At 42.9% G+C, this 21,457-nt stretch overlaps 1 protein-coding gene across 4 annotated transcripts in view; it reads left to right on the forward strand.

Annotated features, from left to right (window-relative positions):
* Positions 1-447: 447 nt before the first annotated feature.
* The window catches only part of Smarcad1 (SWI/SNF-related, matrix-associated actin-dependent regulator of chromatin, subfamily a, containing DEAD/H box 1), a 105,054-nt gene continuing 84,044 nt past the window's right edge, over positions 448-21,457 (forward strand). Inside the window, exons 1-2 of one of the 4 annotated variants that reach the window (XM_045143190.1) lie at positions 448-663; positions 1,229-1,474. In XM_045143190.1, the coding sequence (XP_044999125.1) occupies positions 1,285-1,474 (190 nt within the window). In that variant the 5' untranslated portion in view covers positions 448-663; positions 1,229-1,284. Of the gene's footprint in view, positions 664-923; positions 987-1,228; positions 1,475-21,457 lie in introns of those variants that run through there. The other 3 variants (XM_045143189.1, XM_045143192.1, XM_045143191.1) reach the window with 3 other exon arrangements.

The following is a 21,457-nucleotide window of genomic DNA, read 5'->3' on the forward strand; positions in this document are numbered from 1 at the left end:
CAGATGCACAAGGGGCACACGCATCTGGAGCTCATTTGCAGGGGCTGGAGGCCCTGGCGCACCCATTCTCACACACTCTCTCTACCTGCCTATTTTTCTCTCTCTCTCTCTGTCTCAAATAAAATAAATAAAATTGTTTTAAAAATTATCAGATTTTTGTCCCTTACTAATTTACATGTGCAGGTCTCAGTTTTCCCATTTTGTACAACGTTAACTATTGAGATTGTGCAATTAAAACACAATTACGATGAAAAATTCTGCCATCTCCATCTCGTACTTGGCACAGTGTATGACACTTCAAAATCTGTATCATGACGTCATTTGCCACCATTGTATGCCTTATTACTGTTCTGTTTCACTGCTGTGTGGCCAACCTGGAGAAAACAGAACAAATGCGCGGAGGAACAATCCCACCATTGGAACCTGGCGGAGACGGAAACAAATTACCATGACAACAGCGCGCGCCCAGACTTTTTTCTGCTCGGCGGTCACTGAGGAAGAAAGAAGGCCTGGGCTGCGTGTTGCGTCATCACTACGCGCTCGTTAGGTTTTTCTGTGCTCTTTAGGAAGGTCCCGGCCGGGCTACCGTCCCTTTCCGCCAGGCATTATTATTATTAGTGTTGTTTTTCTTCCCCACCTTTTGTTGATCGAGGCTGCTAGTCCGTAAGTACTTCGGCAAGCCAGCAGCGGGGAGCGCGCGGGCCGGCGTGCGCGGGAGCGTCGTGAGCGCTGCCGCCAGAGCCCGCGGTCCGGGCTGTGCCGGGCTGTCAGCTTCCTCCCAGCTGGGATCGCGCCGCGCCAGCTTCCGGGCGGGTGCCCGCCAGCCCGGCCTCCCTCTGCCGCTGCCCCGGCCCCGCCGCTCCCCGGGCCTGGGCCGCTTTGTGTGGCCGCCGTGCAGGCGCGGGCTCCGCGTGGAGGCCGCGGCCGAGCGGAGCGTCCCTGGCTCGGTGGGCGCGCGCGGCCTTCGGGGGTAGAGCGGGGCGCGGGTAAGCGAGGCTGCGCGCGGGGCGGGCGGCGTGGCGGGGCCTGGACGCCGGCGGGCGCTTGACAAAGGCGCCGTCCCCCGCCCGGGCTGTGGGCTGTGGCCGGCCACGGAGCGCGGCCGCGGCGGCCCGAGCCGCCGGCGTGTGTGCAGAGCCCCCTCGCCGCCGGCCAGGCGCCCTGCCTTTGTGTCGAACCTTGTGCTCACGGCCTCCTCTCCATTTTTATTTTGTCCCCTTTTCCCCAGCAGATAGTTCACTGAAAGCCCCCAGCCCCCTCCCCAGGGTGGTGGTTTCTACCAATATGAATCTTTTCAACTTGGACCGTTTTCGCTTTGAAAAAAGGAGTAAAATTGAGGAAGCTCCCGAAGCAGCCCCCCAGCCTTCCCAGCCCGGTCCTTCTTCACCAATTTCTCTTAGTGCTGAAGAGGAGAATGCTGAAGGGGAAGTTAGCAGGGCAAACACCCCCGATTCAGATATAACTGAAAAAACAGGTGAGTTACAATTTTACTGATGTACCATCCAAGAGTATATTTTTAAAGATGGAAGGCAGAAGGGATTCGAATTTCTATTTTTAGTGTCACACTCATGCATTGTCTCCAGTTTTACCCTTTGAAATACAGTTTTGGTACTGACGTGGGCACTATGTACTTCCCAACCCATTCATTATTTCATATTTCAAAAAGAACACTTATTTGCAAGCAGAGATAGACGAGAGAGAGAGAGAGAGGGAGAGGGAGAGGGGGAGATATAATAGGCGCACCAAGGCCTCCAGCCATTGCAAACGAACTCCAGATGCATGCACCACTTTGCATTTGGCATTACATAGGTATGGCGGAATGGAGCCCTGGTCATCAAGCTTTGCAGGCAAGTTCTTTAACCCCCCTCCCCCAGACATCTCTCCTGTCCCGATTGTTTCACGTTTAACTTCCAGTGAAATAAGTTGAAAGCAAAATATAATTGAGTTTTATGTGAAAATAGCTACCAAAGAATGTAGGACATTTTGTACTGTGAGAGATTTTGAGGCTGTTAATTTGGCTAGAGATTTTCATTCCAATTTTTCCACAATTTAGTTAATTTTTTTTTTTTTTAATTTGAAACTGGGAGAAATTGGGCTGGAGAGATGACTTAGCAGTTAAGATGGTTGCCTGCAAAGCCGAAGGACCCCTGTTCGATTCTCCAGGACCTACTTAAGCACAAGGGGTCCCATGCATCTGGAGTTCATTTGCAGTGGCTGGAGGCCCTGGCGTGCCCATTCTCTCCCTCTGCCTCTTTTCTCTCAAATTATATATATATAATTTTTTTTGTTATTTATTTGTCAGGAAGAGGGGGAGAGAGAGAGAATGAGTGGGCGCGTCAGGGCCTCCAGTCACTGCAAACACACTCCAGAGGCATATGCCACCTTGTGCATCTGGCTAACTGGGCCTGGGGAATCAAACCTGCATCCTTTGGCTTTGCAGGCAAATGCCTTAACTGCTAAGCCATCCCTCCAGCTCCCCGCCCCCCCACTTTCTTTTTGAATGGGTGTGAGAGTGAGTGAGTACACCAGGACCTCCTGCTGTTACAAAGAAATTCCAAATGCATACACCACCCTGTGCATCTGGCTTTATGTGTGAACTGGGGAATTGAACCTGGATCCTTAGGCTTTGTAGACATGTGCCTTAACTGTTGAGGCATCTCTCCAACCCCTTGATCAGATTCTTCAAGATAATCTCTATGTACAAATCGTGATCAGATAACTTTCAGGTAATCTTTCTACATAGTTTTTTGGGAACCCCTTGGGAATTCCCTTGAATGCAGGTGAGCAATTAATGCCCTTCCTTGTGGATAAACCATTAAAAATATTTATTTATTTATTCATTTATTTATTTGTGAGAGAGACTAGACACACCAGATACTCCTGCTGCAAATGAACTCCAGATGCATGTGCCACTCTGTGCATCTGGCCATATGTGTATACTTGTTAATTGAACCCTGGCTGTCAGGTTTTACAGTTAGGTGCCTGTAATTGATGAACCATATCTCCAGCTCTTAACCATTTTTAACCAGTAGTAGCAGATGGTTAGGCATAAGAGGACTTGAGAATAAGTCAGAAATGAAGATTTTGCGCTGGAGAAGTAGCTCAGTGATTGAAAGCCTTGGGGTTCAATACCCATCTTCAAAATAAGTAAATAAATGAATTCTCTGCCCAGCACCAAAATAAACAAATACATAAGTAACAAAGTAAAAATGTTTCCATTTTAATCTTTATTTTTTATTTATTTATTTTTTGGTCACTTTTTAAAAAATAATTTATTAACATTTTCCATGATTACAAGAAAATATCCCATGGTAATACCCTCCCTCCCCCACACTTTCCCCTTTGAAATTCCATTCTCCATCATATTAATCTTTATTTTTTGAACAGTTGACAGTGGAGTACTTTTGAACCTTTAACTATGTTTTAAATTTAGCGGTGTTCCTCATTGTATTTTATGTTCAAGGGTGAGTGAGAATGAGCACACCAGGGTTTCCAGCCACTGCAAATAAACTCCAGACACATGTGCTCCCTTGTGCATCTGGCTAACATGGGTCCTGGGAAATTGGACCTAGGTCCTTTGGCTTTGCAGACAATAGCCTTAACTGCTAAGCCATTCCTCCGGGATTTAGTATAACCTGAATATAGTTGCTTATTAAAATTATTAGGAATGTTAGAACTTTTTGTTTTTATTTATTTTGGTTTTATGAGGTAGCCCAGGCTGACCTGGAATTCACTATGTAGTCTCAGGGCGCCCTTCAACTCACAGTGATCGCCCTACCTCTGCCTCCTGAGTGCTGGGATTAAAGGCATGCGCCATCATGCCGGGCTTTGCTTGTTGGTCCCCCCACCCCAGGTAGGGTCTCTAGTCCAGGCTGACCTGGAACTCACTATGTATTCTCAGGGTGGCCTTCAACTCACAGTGATCCTCCTACCTCTGTCTCCCAAGTGCTGGGATTAAAGGCACGTGCCACCACGCCCAGCTCTACTTGTTTGTTTTTAAACATACATTTCTTTGGGAAGGGAGAAGATTGGCCACTCCAGGACCTCCTGCGGCTATAGACAAACTCTAGACACACGTGCCACTTTGTGCATCTCGTTTTATGTGGGTATTGGTGAATTGAAACCTAGCTATCAGGCTTGGCAAGTGCTTTTAACCACTGATCTATCTCTGCACCCTGTTTGGTTTTTGGAGGTAGGGTCTTGCTCTAGTCCCAGCTGACCTGGAATTTACTATATATTCTTAGGATGGCCTTGAACTTGGGATCTTCCAGCCTCTGTGTACTGAGTGCTGGGATTAAAGGCGTGCACCGTGGCACCTGGGTATCTTGTTTGTTTTTTTGAGGCAGGGCCTTACTCTAGTCCACACAGAACTGCAATTCGACTATCTCCCAGGCTAGTCTTCAGCTCATATCAATTCTGCCTCAGCTTCCCTAGTGGTGGGATTAAAGGATGTTAGAATTTTTTTTTAAAATTTATTTATTTGAAAGCAGAGAGAGAGATGAGAATGGGTGCCTCAGGGCCTAGTACTCCATGTGCATGTACCACTTTGTGCATCTGGCTTATATGGGTATTGGGGAATCAAATCCAGGACGTCAGGCAAGCTCCTTTAAGCATCAAGTCATCTCCCTGGCCCATGTTAGATGCGTTCATGTCTGTTGCAGTTACATACATATATATTTTTGTTGTTTATTATTTGAGACTGAATGGGCATGTCAGGGCTTCTAGCTGCTGCAAATGAACTCAAACCATTCGCCACCTTGTGCATAGGGCTTATGTGGGTACTGGAGAATCAAACTTGGGCCCTTTGGCTTTACAGGCAAGCGCCTTAACCATCTCTCCAGCACCAATAATTTATTTTAAGGCAAAATTCACCATTTCAAAAGCAGTATTTGAATTGATATATCTTTTAGCGGCTTTACCTCTTGTTTTTTTATGTTTGCCACTTTTCACATAAATGTAACACTGCTGGCATATTCCTTGTAATTACTCTTAGAATTTTAAAATACTGCAGTATAATTGGAACTTGTTGGGTTGAGTCATATTTCTACAGGTTTTTTGTTAGCCTAATAAGTTTAGAATTTGTCTAAATGCTATAGGAGACAATTGAAGCATTTTAAGTAAAGAAGTGACATTGTTACTGGTTTGAGAACAATGGAGCCCCTCAAGCCAGTGGCTCTTAAGTTTGTCTTGGAACCCACAAAAAATTGACAAATGCATACTTTTGTCAGAAGGGCAAGTTATGCAAGTTTTATTTTAGGAAGGGATGCAAAGTCGAAAGCTTCCATGTTGGGAGAGGTCCTGAGCAGAGAATCCTCCTGGTGATTTCATTGAGGCTGTGTGTGAAAATAATGTTGGGGATGTAAATTTAGCATCAGAGTTGGGATGAGCATTACTAGTCAAGTTGGTATGTCTGTTGATAGAGAACCTTGATTGGCTGGTGGATCACAGAGAGAGAATGGACAAAATGGGCCTTCTAGGTGGGAGAACAGTTCCTACAAGGAGGAAGGACCAAGGCAGTGAAATAGTGTTACTTCCTATGAGTCAGGTTTAGTTTTCCACTGGAGTTGCTTTCTAGTCTCAACAGGGGAGGTTGATGTCTATTTTCTTCTCTGGTTTTTTTTTTTTTTTTTTTTTTTTTTTTTTTTTTTGGTTTTTCAAGGTAGGGTCTTACTCTAACTAGCCCAGGCTGACCTGGAATTCACTCTGGAATCTCAGGGTGGCCTCAAACTCATGGTGATTCTCCTATCTCTGCCTCCCCAGTGCTGGGATTAAAGGTGTGTGTCACCACACCCAGCTCTGTGTTTTCTTTTGTTTATAGTCTCAGGAGAGATCCTCCTACCTTTGCCTCCCAAGTGCTGGGTTTAAAGGCGTCTGCCAACCTGTTAGGCTTATGTTCTTTTTTTTTTTGTTTGTTTGTCCCAACATGGTTTCCCAGTGTCTTTACACAGTGGCCTCTGGTGTCATCTGCAGTAGGAGATACACATGGTAGAGCAAGTATTTCTGAAGTATTCTGAAGTAAAGAGTAGTCTTCAGGACAAAGGCCCATGAATGAAATAGCTGAGTCAGATGGTAGATCTATTTTCAACTTTTTCAGTAGTCTCCCATACTGATTTCTGTAGTGCTTGTAAAGTTTTGACTCTCACAAGCAGTTAATAAGGGTACCTCTTTCTGCAGAGCCTCACCCACATTTGATTATTTATTTGAGAGAGAGGCAGATAGAGAGAGAATGGGTGCACTAGAGCCTCTAGCTACTGCCAATGAACTCCAAGCGCATGTACCACCTTGTGTATCTGGCTTATGTGGGAAACTGTGGATTGAACCTGGGTCCTTAAGCTTCACAGGCCTTAACCACTAAGCCATCTCTCCAACCCTCTTTTTATTTTTTTTTTTTATATCTTTGTTTATTTTTATTTATTTGAGAGTGACAGACAGAGAGGAGGGGAGAGAGAGAGAGAGAGAATGGGTGTGCCAGGGCTTCCAGCCACTGCAAATGAACTCCAGACGCGTGTGCCCCCTTGTGCATCTGGCTAATGTGGGTCCTAGAGAATCGAGCCTCGAACCGGGGGTCCTTAGGCTTCACAGGCAAGCGCTTAACCACTAAGCCATCTCTCCAGCCCCCTCCTTTTATTTTTTAGGGTAGGATCTCACTTTAGCCCAGGCTGATCTGGGATTTACTAAGTAGTCTCAGGGTGGCCTCAAACTCACTACCTCTGCCTCCCAAGTGCTAGTATTAAACGTATATGCCACCACGCCAAGATCATTTGGAAAAAAAAAATATATATATATATACATACACACGCACACATTCAATATATATCTATGTATTTATTTATTTATTTTTGGTTTTTCAAGGTAGGGTCTCTATCCCAGGCTCACCTGGAATTTACATAGGTCTGGGTGGCCTCAAACTCAATCCTAACTCGGCCTCCCGAATGCTGGGAGGCATGTGCTACCATGCTTGGCTCATTAAATTATTTTTTTTTTATGTTTTGTTTATTTTTATTTATTTATTTGAGAGCGACAGACAGAGAGAAAGAGGCAGATAGAGAGAAAAGAGAATGGGTGCGCCAGGGCCTCCAGCCACTGTGAAGGAACTCCAGACTTGTGCGCCCCCTTGTGCATCTGGCTTATGTGGGTCCTGGGGAATCGAGCCTCAAACTGGAGTCCTTAGGCTTCACAGGCAAGTGCTTAACCGCTGAGCCATTTCTCCAGCCCTATTTGTTTTGTTTTGTTTTTGTTTTCGAGGTAGGGTCTCACTTTAGCTCAGGCTGACCTGGAGTAGCTCAGGCTGACCTGGAATTCATGGTGATCCTCCTACTTCTGCCTCCCGGGCTCTGGGATTAAAGGGGTGCACCACCACACATGGCTTTAAATATATTTTATTTATTTATTTCTTTGAGAGAGAGAGAGAGAGAGAGAGAGAGAGAGAGAGAGAGAGAGAGAGAGAGAAATAGGCAAAGCGAGAGAAAATGGGTACGCCAGGGCTTCCAGCCACTGCAAACTAACTCCAGATGCATAGGCGCTTCCCTGTGCATCTGGTTTACATTGGTCCTGGAGGGTCAAACCAGGATCCTCTGGCTTTGCAGGTGGGCGCCTTAACTGCATAGCCATCTTTCCAGCTCCCGGACTTATTTTTTTTGCTTGTTTGGGGTTTCTTTTTTTGTTTTTTATTTTTTCGAGGTAGGGTTTCACTTTAGCCAAGGCTGACCGGGAAGGCACTATGTAGTCTAAGGGTGGCCTTGAACTCACAGGGATCGTTCTACCTCTGACTCCCAAGTGTTGGGATTAAAGGCGTGTACCACCATGCCCAGCTGAACTTTTTATGTTGTTGTTGGGAATTGTAGTCTGCTCCACATTGCATCCACATTGGGATAAACTTGCAAACCAAGCAAAGTTGAGAGGAGGAAGGGATTTATTTCAGGCTTACAGACCCAGGAGAAGTTCCACAATGGCAGAAGAAGCTGGCCACCTTTCAAAGGTCCAAGGAGAGAGGCACAATTAAACAGCCAGCACCACAAGCAGGCAAGCAAGAACCTACAGCAGCAAGACCCCGCCCCCCCAGCTCACACTTCTGTAAACCCTAGGCTAGAAATCTGGTACCCCCCACCCAACCTCCTCCAGCCAGGAGGCTGGAAATCAAAGGTTTTTTTTTTTTTGTTTGTTTGTTTCTCTCTCTCCTTTTAGTTGAAAATTTCCATGATTATAGACAATAAACCATGGTAATTCCCTCCCCACTTTCCCCTTTGCAACTCTACTCCATCGTATCTCCTTCCCCAATCAGTCATTTTGATGTCATCATCTCTTCCTCCTAATAGGTCTTGTGTAGGTGATTGCGTAGGTGATTGCTAGGCACTGTGTGGTCATGGATATCCAGGTCATTTTGTATCTGAAAGAGTGCATTGTAAGGAGTCCTACCTTCCTTTGCCTCTTACATTCTTTTCACCATGTCTTCTGCAGTGGCCCCTGAGCCTTGGAAAGTGTTACAGAGTTGTTTCAGTGCTGAGCTCTCTGTAACTTTTTCTTAGCACTATATGATGCCTTCTTAGTCATCCCAAGGTCACTGCCATCTCAAAAGAGAAGCTTCTCTAAACAAAAGTAAGAGTAGAATTAATATATGGGTGTGAACATTAAGAAAAGTGCTTTTACTGGGCAGTTTGGAGAGCTAAAGTATGCATTTGGTCAGATTGGAAATGAATGTTTTAGTAAAAGACCTGAATCTGTTGGGGGACATACTTTCTAACTACCACAGGAGGTTTTCTTCAGGTACCTTTTCAATCTTGTTGGAAGAAATAGGTTTGTTTGTTTAGGTAATATCTGTTCTTGGTTTAGTTTTTGCTGGGTGACATATGTCTAGGAATTTGCTTGTTTCTTACAGCTTTATTTCTTTTCTTTTTTTTCCGAGGTAGGGTTTCATTCTAGCCCAGGCTGACCTGGAATTCACTACGTATTCTCAGGGTGGCCTTGAACTCATGATCCTCTTACCTCTGCCTCCCAAGTGCTGGTAAAGGTATGTGTCACCACGCCAGGCTTTACAGATTTATTTCTGTTATCTTCTTTTTTTAATTATTAAATAAAATTTTGTGTGGACAAATCATATGTTGATACCATCATTTCCTTCCTACTGTCCCCAGTCCACTGAGGGCCCTCCTTAATGGGATTGCTGGTACACATCATGGAGTTGGGGGTTACAAGCTGTGAGAGCAGCAGTCTGTCATTGTGGGGAGGCCTATGTCTCTTCCAGGTTTTTCAGTTCTGTGGAATGCAGGGTTTTGAATTGTGTCGGATGATTCTTCCTCTTTCATTGGTGGTCCTTGTGACATCATCATTTTCATTTCAAATGTTGTTATTTTGAGTTATCTGTTTTTCTTTTGATCAGTTTGTCCAGGGGTTTATAAATCTTGTTTATTTTCTTGAAGAAACAACACTTAGTTTCATCAACTTTTAAAAAATATATTATTTATTTGAGAGAGAGAATGGGCACACCAGGGCCTCCAGCCACTGTAAACCAACTTGAGATGCATGTGTTCCCTTGGGCATCTTGCTTATGTGGGTCCTAGAGAGTCAACAGGGATCCTTTGATTTTTGCTGGCAAATGCCTTAACTGCTAAGCTATCTCCAGCCCAAGTTTCATTGTTTTTTTTTTTTTTATTGACAACTTCCATAATTGTAAACAATATCCCATGGTAGTTCCCCCCTTGTCTAACTTTCCCCTTTGAAGCTCTACTCTTCATCATATTCCCTCCCCCTCTCAATCAGTCTCTCTTATTTTGATGTCATGATCTTTTCCTCCTATTATGATGATCTTGTGTAGGTAGTGCCAGGTACTGTGAGGTCATGGATATCTGGGTCATTTTATGTCTGGAGGAGCACATTGTAAGGAGTCCTACCCTTCCTTTGACTCTTATATTATTTCCACTACCTCTTCCAAAATGGACCCTGAGCCTTGGAAGGTATGATAGGAAGGAATATTTCAGTGCTGATTACTCCTGTGTCACTTCTCAGCATCATGGTGCCTGCTGGGTCATCCCTAGGTCACTACCATCTGAAAAGAGAAGCTTCTGTAACCACAAGTGAGAGTGGCATTAATGAACATTAAGAGCAGTGCTTACTGGGAAGTTTGATGAGCATAGTATATACATTTAGCCAGATAGCAGCAGATGTTACACCCCTAGGGCTCATGACTACCCCTGTTGTAGGTTTTTAGTACCAGGGATTTATTCCCTTCCATGGAGCAGGCCTCCAGTCAAATCAGAGGGCAATCGGTTTCCCCCATAACAGACATGCCACTATTGCATCCATTGTTTCATTTGGCCTGGCTGTTCAAATATAAGACTTGCAGTGTCCACTGTTGACTATCTTCACTGGTGATTTCTCTCCCATTGAGCTGCATGCAATGTGGCTTTTTCTAGCTTTCTGTGAGCTGGTCTACAAGGAGGAGATTTTCAGCTCAGCTCTAGCAGGATTTCTCAGTGACCTTACAGCCTATGTATGTGGAGTCTTCAGCAATAGGGTCTTACCATCCATCTATTCTGGTGGGAATCCAAAGGTCTCAGTAATGGCCCATAATTATTTGGGGGCATCAGGGTTCTCTCTGGCCAACAACTCATTGGAAGGTATCCCATTCCTGGCACTGAACATTTTTAGTAACAATCTATGGCTCCTGAGTGTTCCATTGTCCAAAAAGGTGGGTTTCCATATGACTTATTTATATCCTCTTAGATTTTGATTAGCCCTCCCTCCTTTCACCTTTCCTTTACTCAATCTCTTCCCCTGACCTCAGTTAGGCCTTTTTACTCCCATTAATCTGTTGTTCTACTTACATATATACAATACCATCCTTTATATCTCATCAATTATTTTATCAGTTTTTAAAAGTATTTTGTTTATTTATTTGAGAGAGGCAGACAGAAAGAGAGAATGGGAATACCAGGCCCTCTAGGCACTGCAAATAAACTCTAGTCATGAGATCCACTTTGTGCATCTGGCTTATGTGGGTACTGGGGAACTGAACCTGGGTCCTTGGGCTTCACAGGCAAGTGCTTTAACTGCTAAGACATCTATCTCTTCAGTTCTGTGTTCTTTTATTTTTAGATTTGTAGATGTGTGCGCATGCATGTGGGGGTTATATTTCTGCTCACCGGGGCCTCTTGTTACTGCAAATGAATGTTAGACAAATGCATTGGTTTTTGCATATTGCTTTATGTGGGTAAATGGAACCTGGGCTGGAAAACTGCATCCCAGCACCTTTAAGCTGTAAGACATCTCCCCAGTTCCTCTATCAGTGATCTTTTGTTTTGTTTTTGAGGTAGGGTCTCACTCTAGCTCAGGATGACCTGGAATTCACTATGGAGTTGCAAGGTGGCCCTTGAACTCATGGTGATCCTCCTATTTCTGCCTCCTGAGTACTGGGATTAAAGATATGCACCACCATGCCTGGCTCAGTGATCTTTGTAATGGCATTTTGGTCGTTCAGGAAAGGTACTTGAACTCCAACCCCTGAGTTCATGTATATTTTTACCAAGGAATTGTCATAAAATAAGACTGAGAAAGATAATTATTAAATTAGTACATTTCTTCTGGGAAAAGGAAAAGAAAGTACAGAGAACTTTTGCTATGTGGAAGGCAGTAGGGCATAGGGGATCCACCCCCCATCTCAGTCCAACAGTGTCCAGATGAGGGGTCCTCACAGAACAGGGTTCTTTAAATTCAGGAGAGATGCCAAAGCAAAAAGGAGGACTTGCCCATCTGGTAAGTATCTATTTATAATCTTGTTGTGATGGGCTTTATCCTCGGGCTCAGGGGAGCCTCAGAGAGCTGATTGGTGTGGGCTGGCTCAGCAAAAGGCCAGTCATGATGACAAGTTTTGGAGCTGAGCTTAATTACCACAATGCAGGATCAGATTTAACTTTAGGAAGAGCTATGCATGGTGGCTCATGCCTTTAATTCCAGCAGTTGGGAGGCAGAGGTAGGAATATAGCCTTGAGTTCAAAGCCACCCTGAGACTACATAGTAAGTTCTAGGTCAGCCTGGGCAAGAGTGAGCCCCTTCCTCGAAAAACCAAAATATAAATTTTAGGGGAGATGGATTCCCTCCCAGGAGGGGCTCAGTTTGTTTATGGCAAAACAGGTCTAGGTAACTCCTTTAGTCAAGAGATGAGGAGGGGAAGGGATCCTTCTCAGATCTCTAGTAAAGTTGAGATTGCAAGGGCAGACTTAAGGATATTTCTGTTAAATCACTGTAAATTACCTAACAAAGCTACCCGATTCTCTCTTACTTTAACCAAGAATACTTAAAGCTCCTTTTGGCCCAGCAGACTCCCTAATGCTCATCCAATTCCAAGCCAACTTTCAGGTTTGAAGTTGTGGTCTTTGCTTGATTGATTGAGATAATTGTGGGCATGAAGAATAAGCCAGGCTTTCACAAATGTCAGGCCACTACTTCATGGCTGATATTCAATCCCAGCCTCTTAATTTATTTTAATCTCATACTGTCTTAAGTTTGCAGTGATGTTACTCATACATTGTCTTTTCTTCTTTGGCTTTGGGAGCACAGTGGGTTTGGAGGGATTAAAATAATGGCAGATGAGTAAAAGAGGAGTTTATTTTTTTTTCAGGTATTTAATTTTACTTATTTATTTTACAATATTTATTTATTTGAGAAAAAAGGGAGAGAGAAAAAGAGAGCATATTAGCATGCCAGGGTTCCCTGCCACTGCAAACTCCAGACTAATGTGCCATGGTGAGTCTGGCTTGACATAGGCACTGTGGGCTCAAACCTGGGTTTTGCAAGCAAACATCTTTAAGCGCTGAGTCATCTCTCCAGTTCCCCTGTCCCAGCTTCAGGTATTTCAATATGGAAACACAAAATAGGAGAGGATAGAAAAGGATCCTACATGGTAAACAGTAGATATTTTACAAGAGCTACTCAGGGAATTCGACACAGGATGAGGTGACTACATCGGAGCCCCCCTGAGCACTCTGCTTTGCTGGAAGAACCAGTCCTTTTGCATTCACTGATCTGAATCTCTCCACTCTTTTTTTTTTAAAAATTTTATTAGCATTTTCCATGATTATAAAAAAATATCCCATGGTAATTCCCTCCCCCCCCCACTTTCCCCTTTGAAATTCTATTCTCCATCATATTACCTCCCCATCACAATCATTGTACTTATATATATACAGTATCAACCTATTAAGTACCCTCCTCCCTTCCTTTCTCTTCCCTTTATGTCTCCTTTTTAACTTACTGACCAAAGAGGAGTTTATTTATCTGTGAGAGAGAGGCAGTGGGCCTCTAGCATACAAACTCCAAATGCATGCCACCACTATGTGCACCTGGTTTACATGGATACTGGTGATTTGAACTTGGGTTCTTAGGCTTTGTAACTGATAAGCCATCTGTCCATCCTATGAAAGCCTATTTTTCTTTCTCTTTTGCACTTATTTTTGTTTGTTTAATTTTCCTCCAAATTTTTATTAACAACTTCCATGATTATAAAAAATAGCCTACGGTAATACCCTCCCTCCCCCCACTTTCCCCTTTGAAACTCCATTCTCTATCATACCACCTCCCTTTCTCAATCAGTCTCTGTTTTAATTTTGATGTCATGATCTTTTCCCTCTTATGATGGTCTTGTACAGGTAGTGTCAGGCACTGTGAGGCCATGGATATCCAGGCCATTTTGTGTCTGGAGGGAGCATATTGTATGGAGTCCTAACCTTCCTTTGGCTCTTACATTCTTTCTGCCACCTCTTCCGCATTAGACCCTGAGCCTTGGAAGGTGTAATAGAGATACTGCAGTACTGAGCACTGCGGTCATTTCTTTCCATCACTATGATACCTTCTGAGTCATCCCAAGGTCACTGCCCTCTGAAAAGAGAAGATTCTCTACCAAAAGTGAGAGTAGCATTAATATAAGGGTATGAACATTAGCAGAAGTGCTTACTGGGCAGTTTGATAAGCATAATATATACATTTATCCAGACACAAGCAGATGTTACACCCCTAGGACTCATGACTACCCCTGTTTTAAGTTTTCAGTATCAGGGATGTATTCCCTCCCATGGAGAGGGCCTGCAGTCCAATGAGAGGACAGTTGGTTTCCCCCATAACAGATGTGCCACTATTGTACCCATTGGCTCATTTGACCTGACTGGCCAAATACAAGGCTTGCAGTGTCCACTGTTGAGTATCTTCACTGGTAATTTCTCTTTCTCCCATTGAACTGCTTGCAGAATAGCTTCTTCCAGCTTTCTGTCAGCTGGTCTACATGGAGGAGGTTATCAGCTCAGTTCCAGCAGGATTTCTCTGACCTTGCAGCCCAAGTGTGGAGTCTTCAGCAATTGGATCTTACCATCTATTCCTGGTGGGAAACTAAGGGCCTTGGCAATGGCCTATAATGTTTTGGGGGCATCAGGGACCTCCCTGGCCAACAACTCACTGGAAGGTATCCCATCCCTGGCACTGAACATTTTCTAGCAACAATCTATGAGAGCCTATTTTTTTTTAATACACAAGAATAAAAATATAATTGAGGTATGATCTTTGGGGAGTAGCAGGATGAAAGTAGTACAGCTAGCATCGTGGTAGGAAAACAAGCTTACTAAGATCACATCTGAATCATAGTTGGTTCTATTTGTTGTTCTTCCTGAGAAGGATCATAAAAAGTCCTTAAAGAAAAGACATAGGGAATAGATTATAAACAATGTAGTTATTATTTATTAGATGAACACATGGTGAAAGGGTTGGAAATAGGGAGATGTTTGTGATGTTCGTATGGAGGACTGGGTGAGTTTGTTATCTGAGGCAGTTAAGAGTTTGTGGTGCATGCCTTTAATCTAGCACTCAGGAGGCTGAAGCAGGAAAATCAAAGTTTGATGCCAGCCTGGGCTACAGTGTGACCCTACCTTGAAAACAAACACAAACAAAAAATAGATCCAGATGTGATGGTACACTTCTGTAAATTCTATCACTTGGGGGGTGGAGGCAAGAGGAGCAGGAGGTTAAGTTAACCCTGAGCCATATAGAAAGTTTGAGGCTAGCCTGGGGTACCTGAGATACTGTCTATATCCCCCAAAACAAAACCTAAATAATACAGAAGTCTGGCTTGGTGGCATGCACCTATAATCCTAGCTCAAAGGAGGTAGATTCAGGAGGATTAAAAGTTCAAAGCCTAGGCTACAGGAGATGCTGTCTCAAAAACAAAAATAAAGCAGGAATATACTAAGCTGGATTCATATGCTTCTCTTTGATACACATCAGAGAGCATTTCAGCCCCAAAGTCCCAGTCTTCTCATCCCAGATATATCTTGGAATGTTTTTGAATAGAAACTGACCTGGGCATGGTGGAGGTTGCCTTTAATCCCAGCATTAGGGAGGCTGTGTGTAAATTCCAGGCAGTCCTGGGGCTACAGAGTGAGTTTCATTTTAGCCAATGCTGGAGTGAGACCCTGCCTTGGAAAGAAAAAAATAGCAAATAGCAAAAATGGTAACTGATCAAAAAAGGAGTATTATTAATGGTCACTAGGGTAAAAGAGACTATTTATTATTTATTATTTATTGAAGCAGCTTTGCAGGTGGAGGTCGTAGGTTATAGGCGAGAGGCTAGGTGCATTGTTAAGAAAACTAATATGTTTATTATCCAAGTCAAGCTATGTCCCCGCTTGCTAAATGTTTCTATATTTGCCTGTCTCACTGGGATATGTAGATTAGGGCTGTAGTCAGTAGTATGTTACCCATGCTCATATCAGTAAAAGGATATCAACATTTTGAACTTCACTCCTTTTTGCCTGGATTTACATAGAGGTTTTGCATAACGATCAGTAAAGTAGAAATACATGATACTTTATGCAATAACTGAACATATCATTTGGGTTTCACAATTGTGTTACCATTTGACAATATGCATGCCTTTTTTAGGTCTGTTTTAGATATGTGTGGTTAAATGTGAATCACATCTGTCTATAGTCATTGTCATTTTCTCATTAAATGTCTCTTTAGTTGAAAAGCAATACATGGAAAGGTTATGTAAAATGTTCTAAGAGAAAAATGAACACTCAGAAGGTTTAAGTGCATTTAGTTTTTATTTTAATTATTTGCTTTTTTGATGTTGGGTCTCACTCTAGTCCAGGCTGGCTGACCTGGAATATACTATGTAGTCTGTCTGGCCTCAAGCTCACAGTGATCCTCCTACATTGGCCTCCTACCCCTTATTTCGGATTTTGGAGAAAGGAGTCTCACTGTGTAGCCCTGGCTGGCTTCTAACTAGTCAACCTTCTGTGACTCCTTAACGCTGAGATTATAGTCATGTGCCACTATGTTTGCCTTCCAAATAAAAAAGAAGACTGAGCCTGGTGTGGTAGCGCACACCTTTAATCCCAGCACTTGGGAGGCAGAGGTAGGAGGATCTCCATGGATTTCAAGTCATCCTGAGACTACGTAATGAATTCCAGGTCAGCCTGAGATAGTGTGAGACCCTACCTTGAAAAACCAAAAAAAAAAAAAAAAAAAAAGGAGGGGGCTGGAGAGGGCCTCAGTCATTAAGGTGCTTGCCTTCAAAACCTGATGATTCTGATTCAATTCCCCAGTGCCCACATAAAGCCAGGTGTATGGCACGTGCATTTCAAGTTCATTTGCATTTGCTGTAGCTACAGGCCCTGTTGTACACATTGTCTGTCTGTCTGTCTCTCTTTGCTTACAAATAAACAAAATATTTAAAAAATATATTTTTTAAAAATTTTTTTTGTAGTGCTGAGAGATGGAATCCAGGATCTGAGGCATACCAAGCAAACTACAATTGCACTAGCCCCCGACCCCTTAAGTGCCTTGTGAATGGGCATTATTTTTCTATATTTCCTATGCTTAGTGTATTAGTTAACTTTAATCATTGCTCTGCCTGTGGTGAAGATTTTATACTGTTCTGAAGCCCCTCTCCCAAGGAAAATCCTATTTTGTAAGAAATGGTGCTGTGCAAATGCCTCAGGGTCTAAGTACAAGGAATGTGAAGTCCTGCTCTTCTCATGCCTTGACAAAGCTTTGCCCTCTCCTGCTGCCAAGTTCCTTTCAAACCAGACCATGGACAGAACTCCCCTGAACAGGCAGCTCTATGTTCTGCTTTTTCTGCTTTTTTTGCACTGGCTTATCACCAAGGAATTTTTTTTTTTATGTCCCCAAATCATGTAACATTAGAAACTTGGAGCCTACCAACAATGTAAAGAATTCAAGATGCTGTCAGACTGCCTGCCTAACAGCTTATAAAAGCTCAAATTCACCAGAACTCAGTGCAGAAGGAACTTGGATTTTTAAACTTTCCTCAGCCTTTTCTAAGAGGTGTGTGGTTCTTCTTGCTGACTTGAACCCAAGTTTCTGCCACATGACCAAGTGCCTGACAAAGCAACCTTAGGAAGGAAAGAGTTTATTGTGGCATACAGTTTTGAGGGAATATGTGTCATCATGGAGGGGAAGGCATGGCACCTGGAACAGGAGACTGGCTGTCACATGGCTGCCACAGGCCGGAAGCAGAGAGGAAACAGGAAGTAGGGCTGGGATATAAACTTAAGCCTGCCCAGAGTGACCCACTTCCTCCAGCAAGGCTCTATTTACCTCCCAAAGATTCCTCACTCTTTCCTAGCAGTGCCACCAGTTAAGAACTAAGTTCAAATACATGAGCCTATGGGGAAAATTTTATATTCAAGCCATAGTGCTTATTGATTTTTTTAAGCAAAATATCCTGTAAAATATGAAATAGTGCTTTATTGCATAATACAGTCTGTGTGATCCTTGTTTGATTTTGGGGTCTATTCTTTCACATATTTTGTCTCCATGTATATAACTCAGATTTATATGTATATATTTATATATATATGTATATATATATATATATATATATATATATTGTGTGTGTGTGTGTGTGTATGTGTGTGTAGCTTTGTGTTACATATTGTAATGTGGCTATTTAAAAATAGAATTTTTTTTTTGCATTTCTGTGTTAGTTCTTATATAAAATCTGCTACACCTCATTATTTTATTTGCTTGTTTTTTCAAGGTAGGGTCTTACTCTATCCCAGGCTAATCTGCAATTCACTCTGTAGTCTCAGGGTGGCCTCAAACACAAGGCTGTCCTCCAACTTCTGCCTCCTGAGGGCTGGGATTAAAGGCATGCACCTCCCTGTCCAGGGTAGTTAAATGTCTTTATTTATTTATATACTCAAGGACAGAGAGAATGGGCACATCATAGCCTCCTGCCAGGGCAGATGAGCTCCAGACATGTGTACCACTTTGTGCATCTGGCAAGTGCCTTTAACTTCTGAGTCATCTATCCAGACCCCTGGATTTTTTGTGCTGAGCAATCTCTCCATCTGCCCTTAGTTTGTTTTTTTAATATTTTTATTTATTTATTTATTTGAAAGAGACAGAAAGAAGCAGACAGAAAGAGTATAGTTATGACAGGGCATTCTGCCACTGCAAATGAACTCCAGACACATGAGCCCCTTTGTACATCTTACTTTATGTGGGAATTGGAGAATAAACCCAAGCATCTTCTTAAATTTTTTTGTTCATTTATTTATTTATTTGAGAGCGACAGACATAGAAAGACAGATGGAGGGAGAGAGAATGGGCGCGCCAGGGCCACCAACCTCTGCAAACGAACTCCAGACGCGTGCGCCCCCTTGTGCATCTGGTTAACGTGGGACCTGGGGAACCGAGCCTCGAACCGGGGTCCTTAGGCTTCACAGGCAAGCGCTTAACCGCTAAGCCATCTCTCCAGCCCAAACCCAAGCATCTTTAACTGCTGAGCCATCTCTTTAGCCCCCTCCTTAGTTTTTTTTTTTTTTTTTTAATATTTTTATTTATTTCGCAAGGAGAGAGAGGAGAGAAAGAGACATGGTACACTAGGGCTTCTTGCCACTTCAAACAAACAATGGTACGTTCACCACTTTGTGCACTTGGCTTTACATGGGTACTGGAGAATTGAATCCATTTTCGAGCAAGCAACTTTAACCACTGAGCCATTTACCATCTTCCCAGCCCTCTCTCAAGTTTTTTTTTTTTTTTTTTCTTTCCTTCCAAGATAGTGTTTCACTGTAGCCCAGGCTGACCTGGAATTCACTGTGTTGTCTCTGGGTGGCATTGAACTCATAGTGATCCTCCTCCTACTGCCTCCCAAGTGCTGGGTTTAAGGTATCCGCAACCACGCCCTGCTACAATTTAATACAATTAAATAATCACCAATTCCTCTCTGGTTTCACCTGGGCCCTAGCTAATTCGTCTCTTGACAAGGAGTCAGCTCTCTATTCTTGTCTTGTTGATAGATTTTGCCTGTCCTCAGTACTTGCTGCTTTCTGAAAGAAAAAAAAAAAAGATTTTCCAAAGAAAAGTGAGATAGGATAGGTTAAGGGTATAAGCATTATTAATTTAGAGAGATTTTGATGGGTGTATCCTACTAATGACTAAAGATTAGTGGGAGCTTCTCACTGAAGTCCATAATCTTGGTGTTCAAAGGATTCCCAGTTTCATCTATAGGTTCCTTTACATTGAGCAGATTTCTTAGCCAATCAGAGAGCCATTGTTTATCCATGTAGGCTGTGTGCCACTATTGCACATTGTGAACAAGCAGGGGACACTGCTATATGAAAGCAACCAGCCTAAAAAGATGTGTATACCTTTTAACTTTTTTTGTTTGTTTTTTGAGGTAGGGTTACACTCTGGTCCAAGCTGACTTGGAATTCACCCTGTTGTTTTAGGCTGACCTTGAACTCAAGGTGATCCTCCTACCTTTTGCTGGGATTAAAGGCGTGAGTCACCACGCCTGGCTTATCCTTGCTTTTGAGTTTACACCCTGCATTAACATTGCTGGAACATATGGTAATTTTAAAAAATAATTTATTTTCAAGGAGAGAGAAAGAGAGTGCATGTGCTCCAGGACCTCCAACCACTGCAAACAAACTACAGATAAATGTGCTACTTTGTGCAACTGGCTTTACATGGGTACTAGGGAATTGAGCCCAGATTGTTAAACTATGTAGATAAGTGATTTAACCCCCCTGAGCCTTCTTCCCAGCCCCTCTGTTTTTATTTTTATGTTTTGGGTTTTCAAGGTAGGGTTTTACTCTAGCCCAGGGTGACCTGGAATTTACTATGTAGATCAGGCCAGCTTCAAACTCTGAGTGCTGGGATTAAAGGTGTGTATCACCATACCTGGCTGTTTTTAAAAATTAATTATTATTGGTTTTCTTTTTGGTTTGTTTTTTTGAGGTAGGGTCTTTAGGCCATGATGATGTGGAAGTCTCTCTGTAGTCCCTCAATGGCCTCAAACTCATTGTGATCTTCCTACCTCTGCCTCCCTATATTGGGATTAAAGATATGCATGACCATGCCTGACTGATTCTATTTTTATAATGTTGAGGAGCTGTTGTGCTATACCATTTAACATTCCTACTGCAGTGGGTTCCAGTTCACCACAGCCTTGCTCACAATTGTTTTATTGCTTTTGGGTTTATTATTATTTTTTTGGTGCTAGCTATGGAGTTTGGGATTTGTACAGGTGAAATATATAGCTACAACCTTAGTGATTAACTTGTTGGTTTTAGTTTTGTTTTGGGGGCAGAATTGCTTTATGAGAGACATGGTCTTAATTTTTACCCAAGCAGTTCTAGAACTCACTGTGTAGCTCAGGCTGGCCTTCAACTGAGGGCAATCCTCTTGCCTCAACCTCCTTCTGGGATTATTACAGGTTTGAGTCACAATTGAACCTGGGCCCTTAGGCTTGGCAGACTAGCGCCTTAGCCATTAAGCCATCTCTTCAGCCCTACAATTTTATTCTAGATACAGATTCTACTTGTAAAAGTTCCTGCCCTGGATGTGGTAGTTTACACCTTTTAATCCCAGATTCAAAAGACTGACTTAGAGGCTGACCTATGCTACCTGATGAATTCCAGGTCAACCTCAGCTAGAGTGTGACCTTGCCTCAAAAAAAAAAAAAAAGAAAAGACTGGAGTCATCCTGTCTCAAAAACAAATAAGTAAATACAATAAAGGGTTGTTGGGAATGGTGACACATGATTTTTTTAATTTATTTTTTATTAATTTAATTTTTTTTTAATTAACAACTTCCATGATTATAAAAAATACCCTATGGTAATACCCTCCATCCTCCCACTTACCCCTTTGAAACTCCACTCTCCATCATACCACACACCTTTAATCCTAGCACTTAGGAGGCAGAGAGGTAGGAGGATTGCTGTGAGTTTGAGGTCAGCCCGAGACTACATTCCAGGTCAGACTAAGCTAGAGCAAGACAAGATCTCTTGCTGAATTTACAGATCATGAGTTCAGCTAGACTAGTGAGCCAGGAAGCCCTAGGGATCTTCCTGTCTTCATGATTAATTCAGGATTACAAATACATCCTTCAATGCCTGGTTTTTACATGGGTGCTGGGGTTTTGAACTCAGGTCCTCATG

The sequence above is a fragment of the Jaculus jaculus genome, chromosome 2 (assembly GCF_020740685.1).
Source record: "Jaculus jaculus isolate mJacJac1 chromosome 2, mJacJac1.mat.Y.cur, whole genome shotgun sequence".
NCBI lineage: Eukaryota > Metazoa > Chordata > Mammalia > Rodentia > Dipodidae > Jaculus > Jaculus jaculus.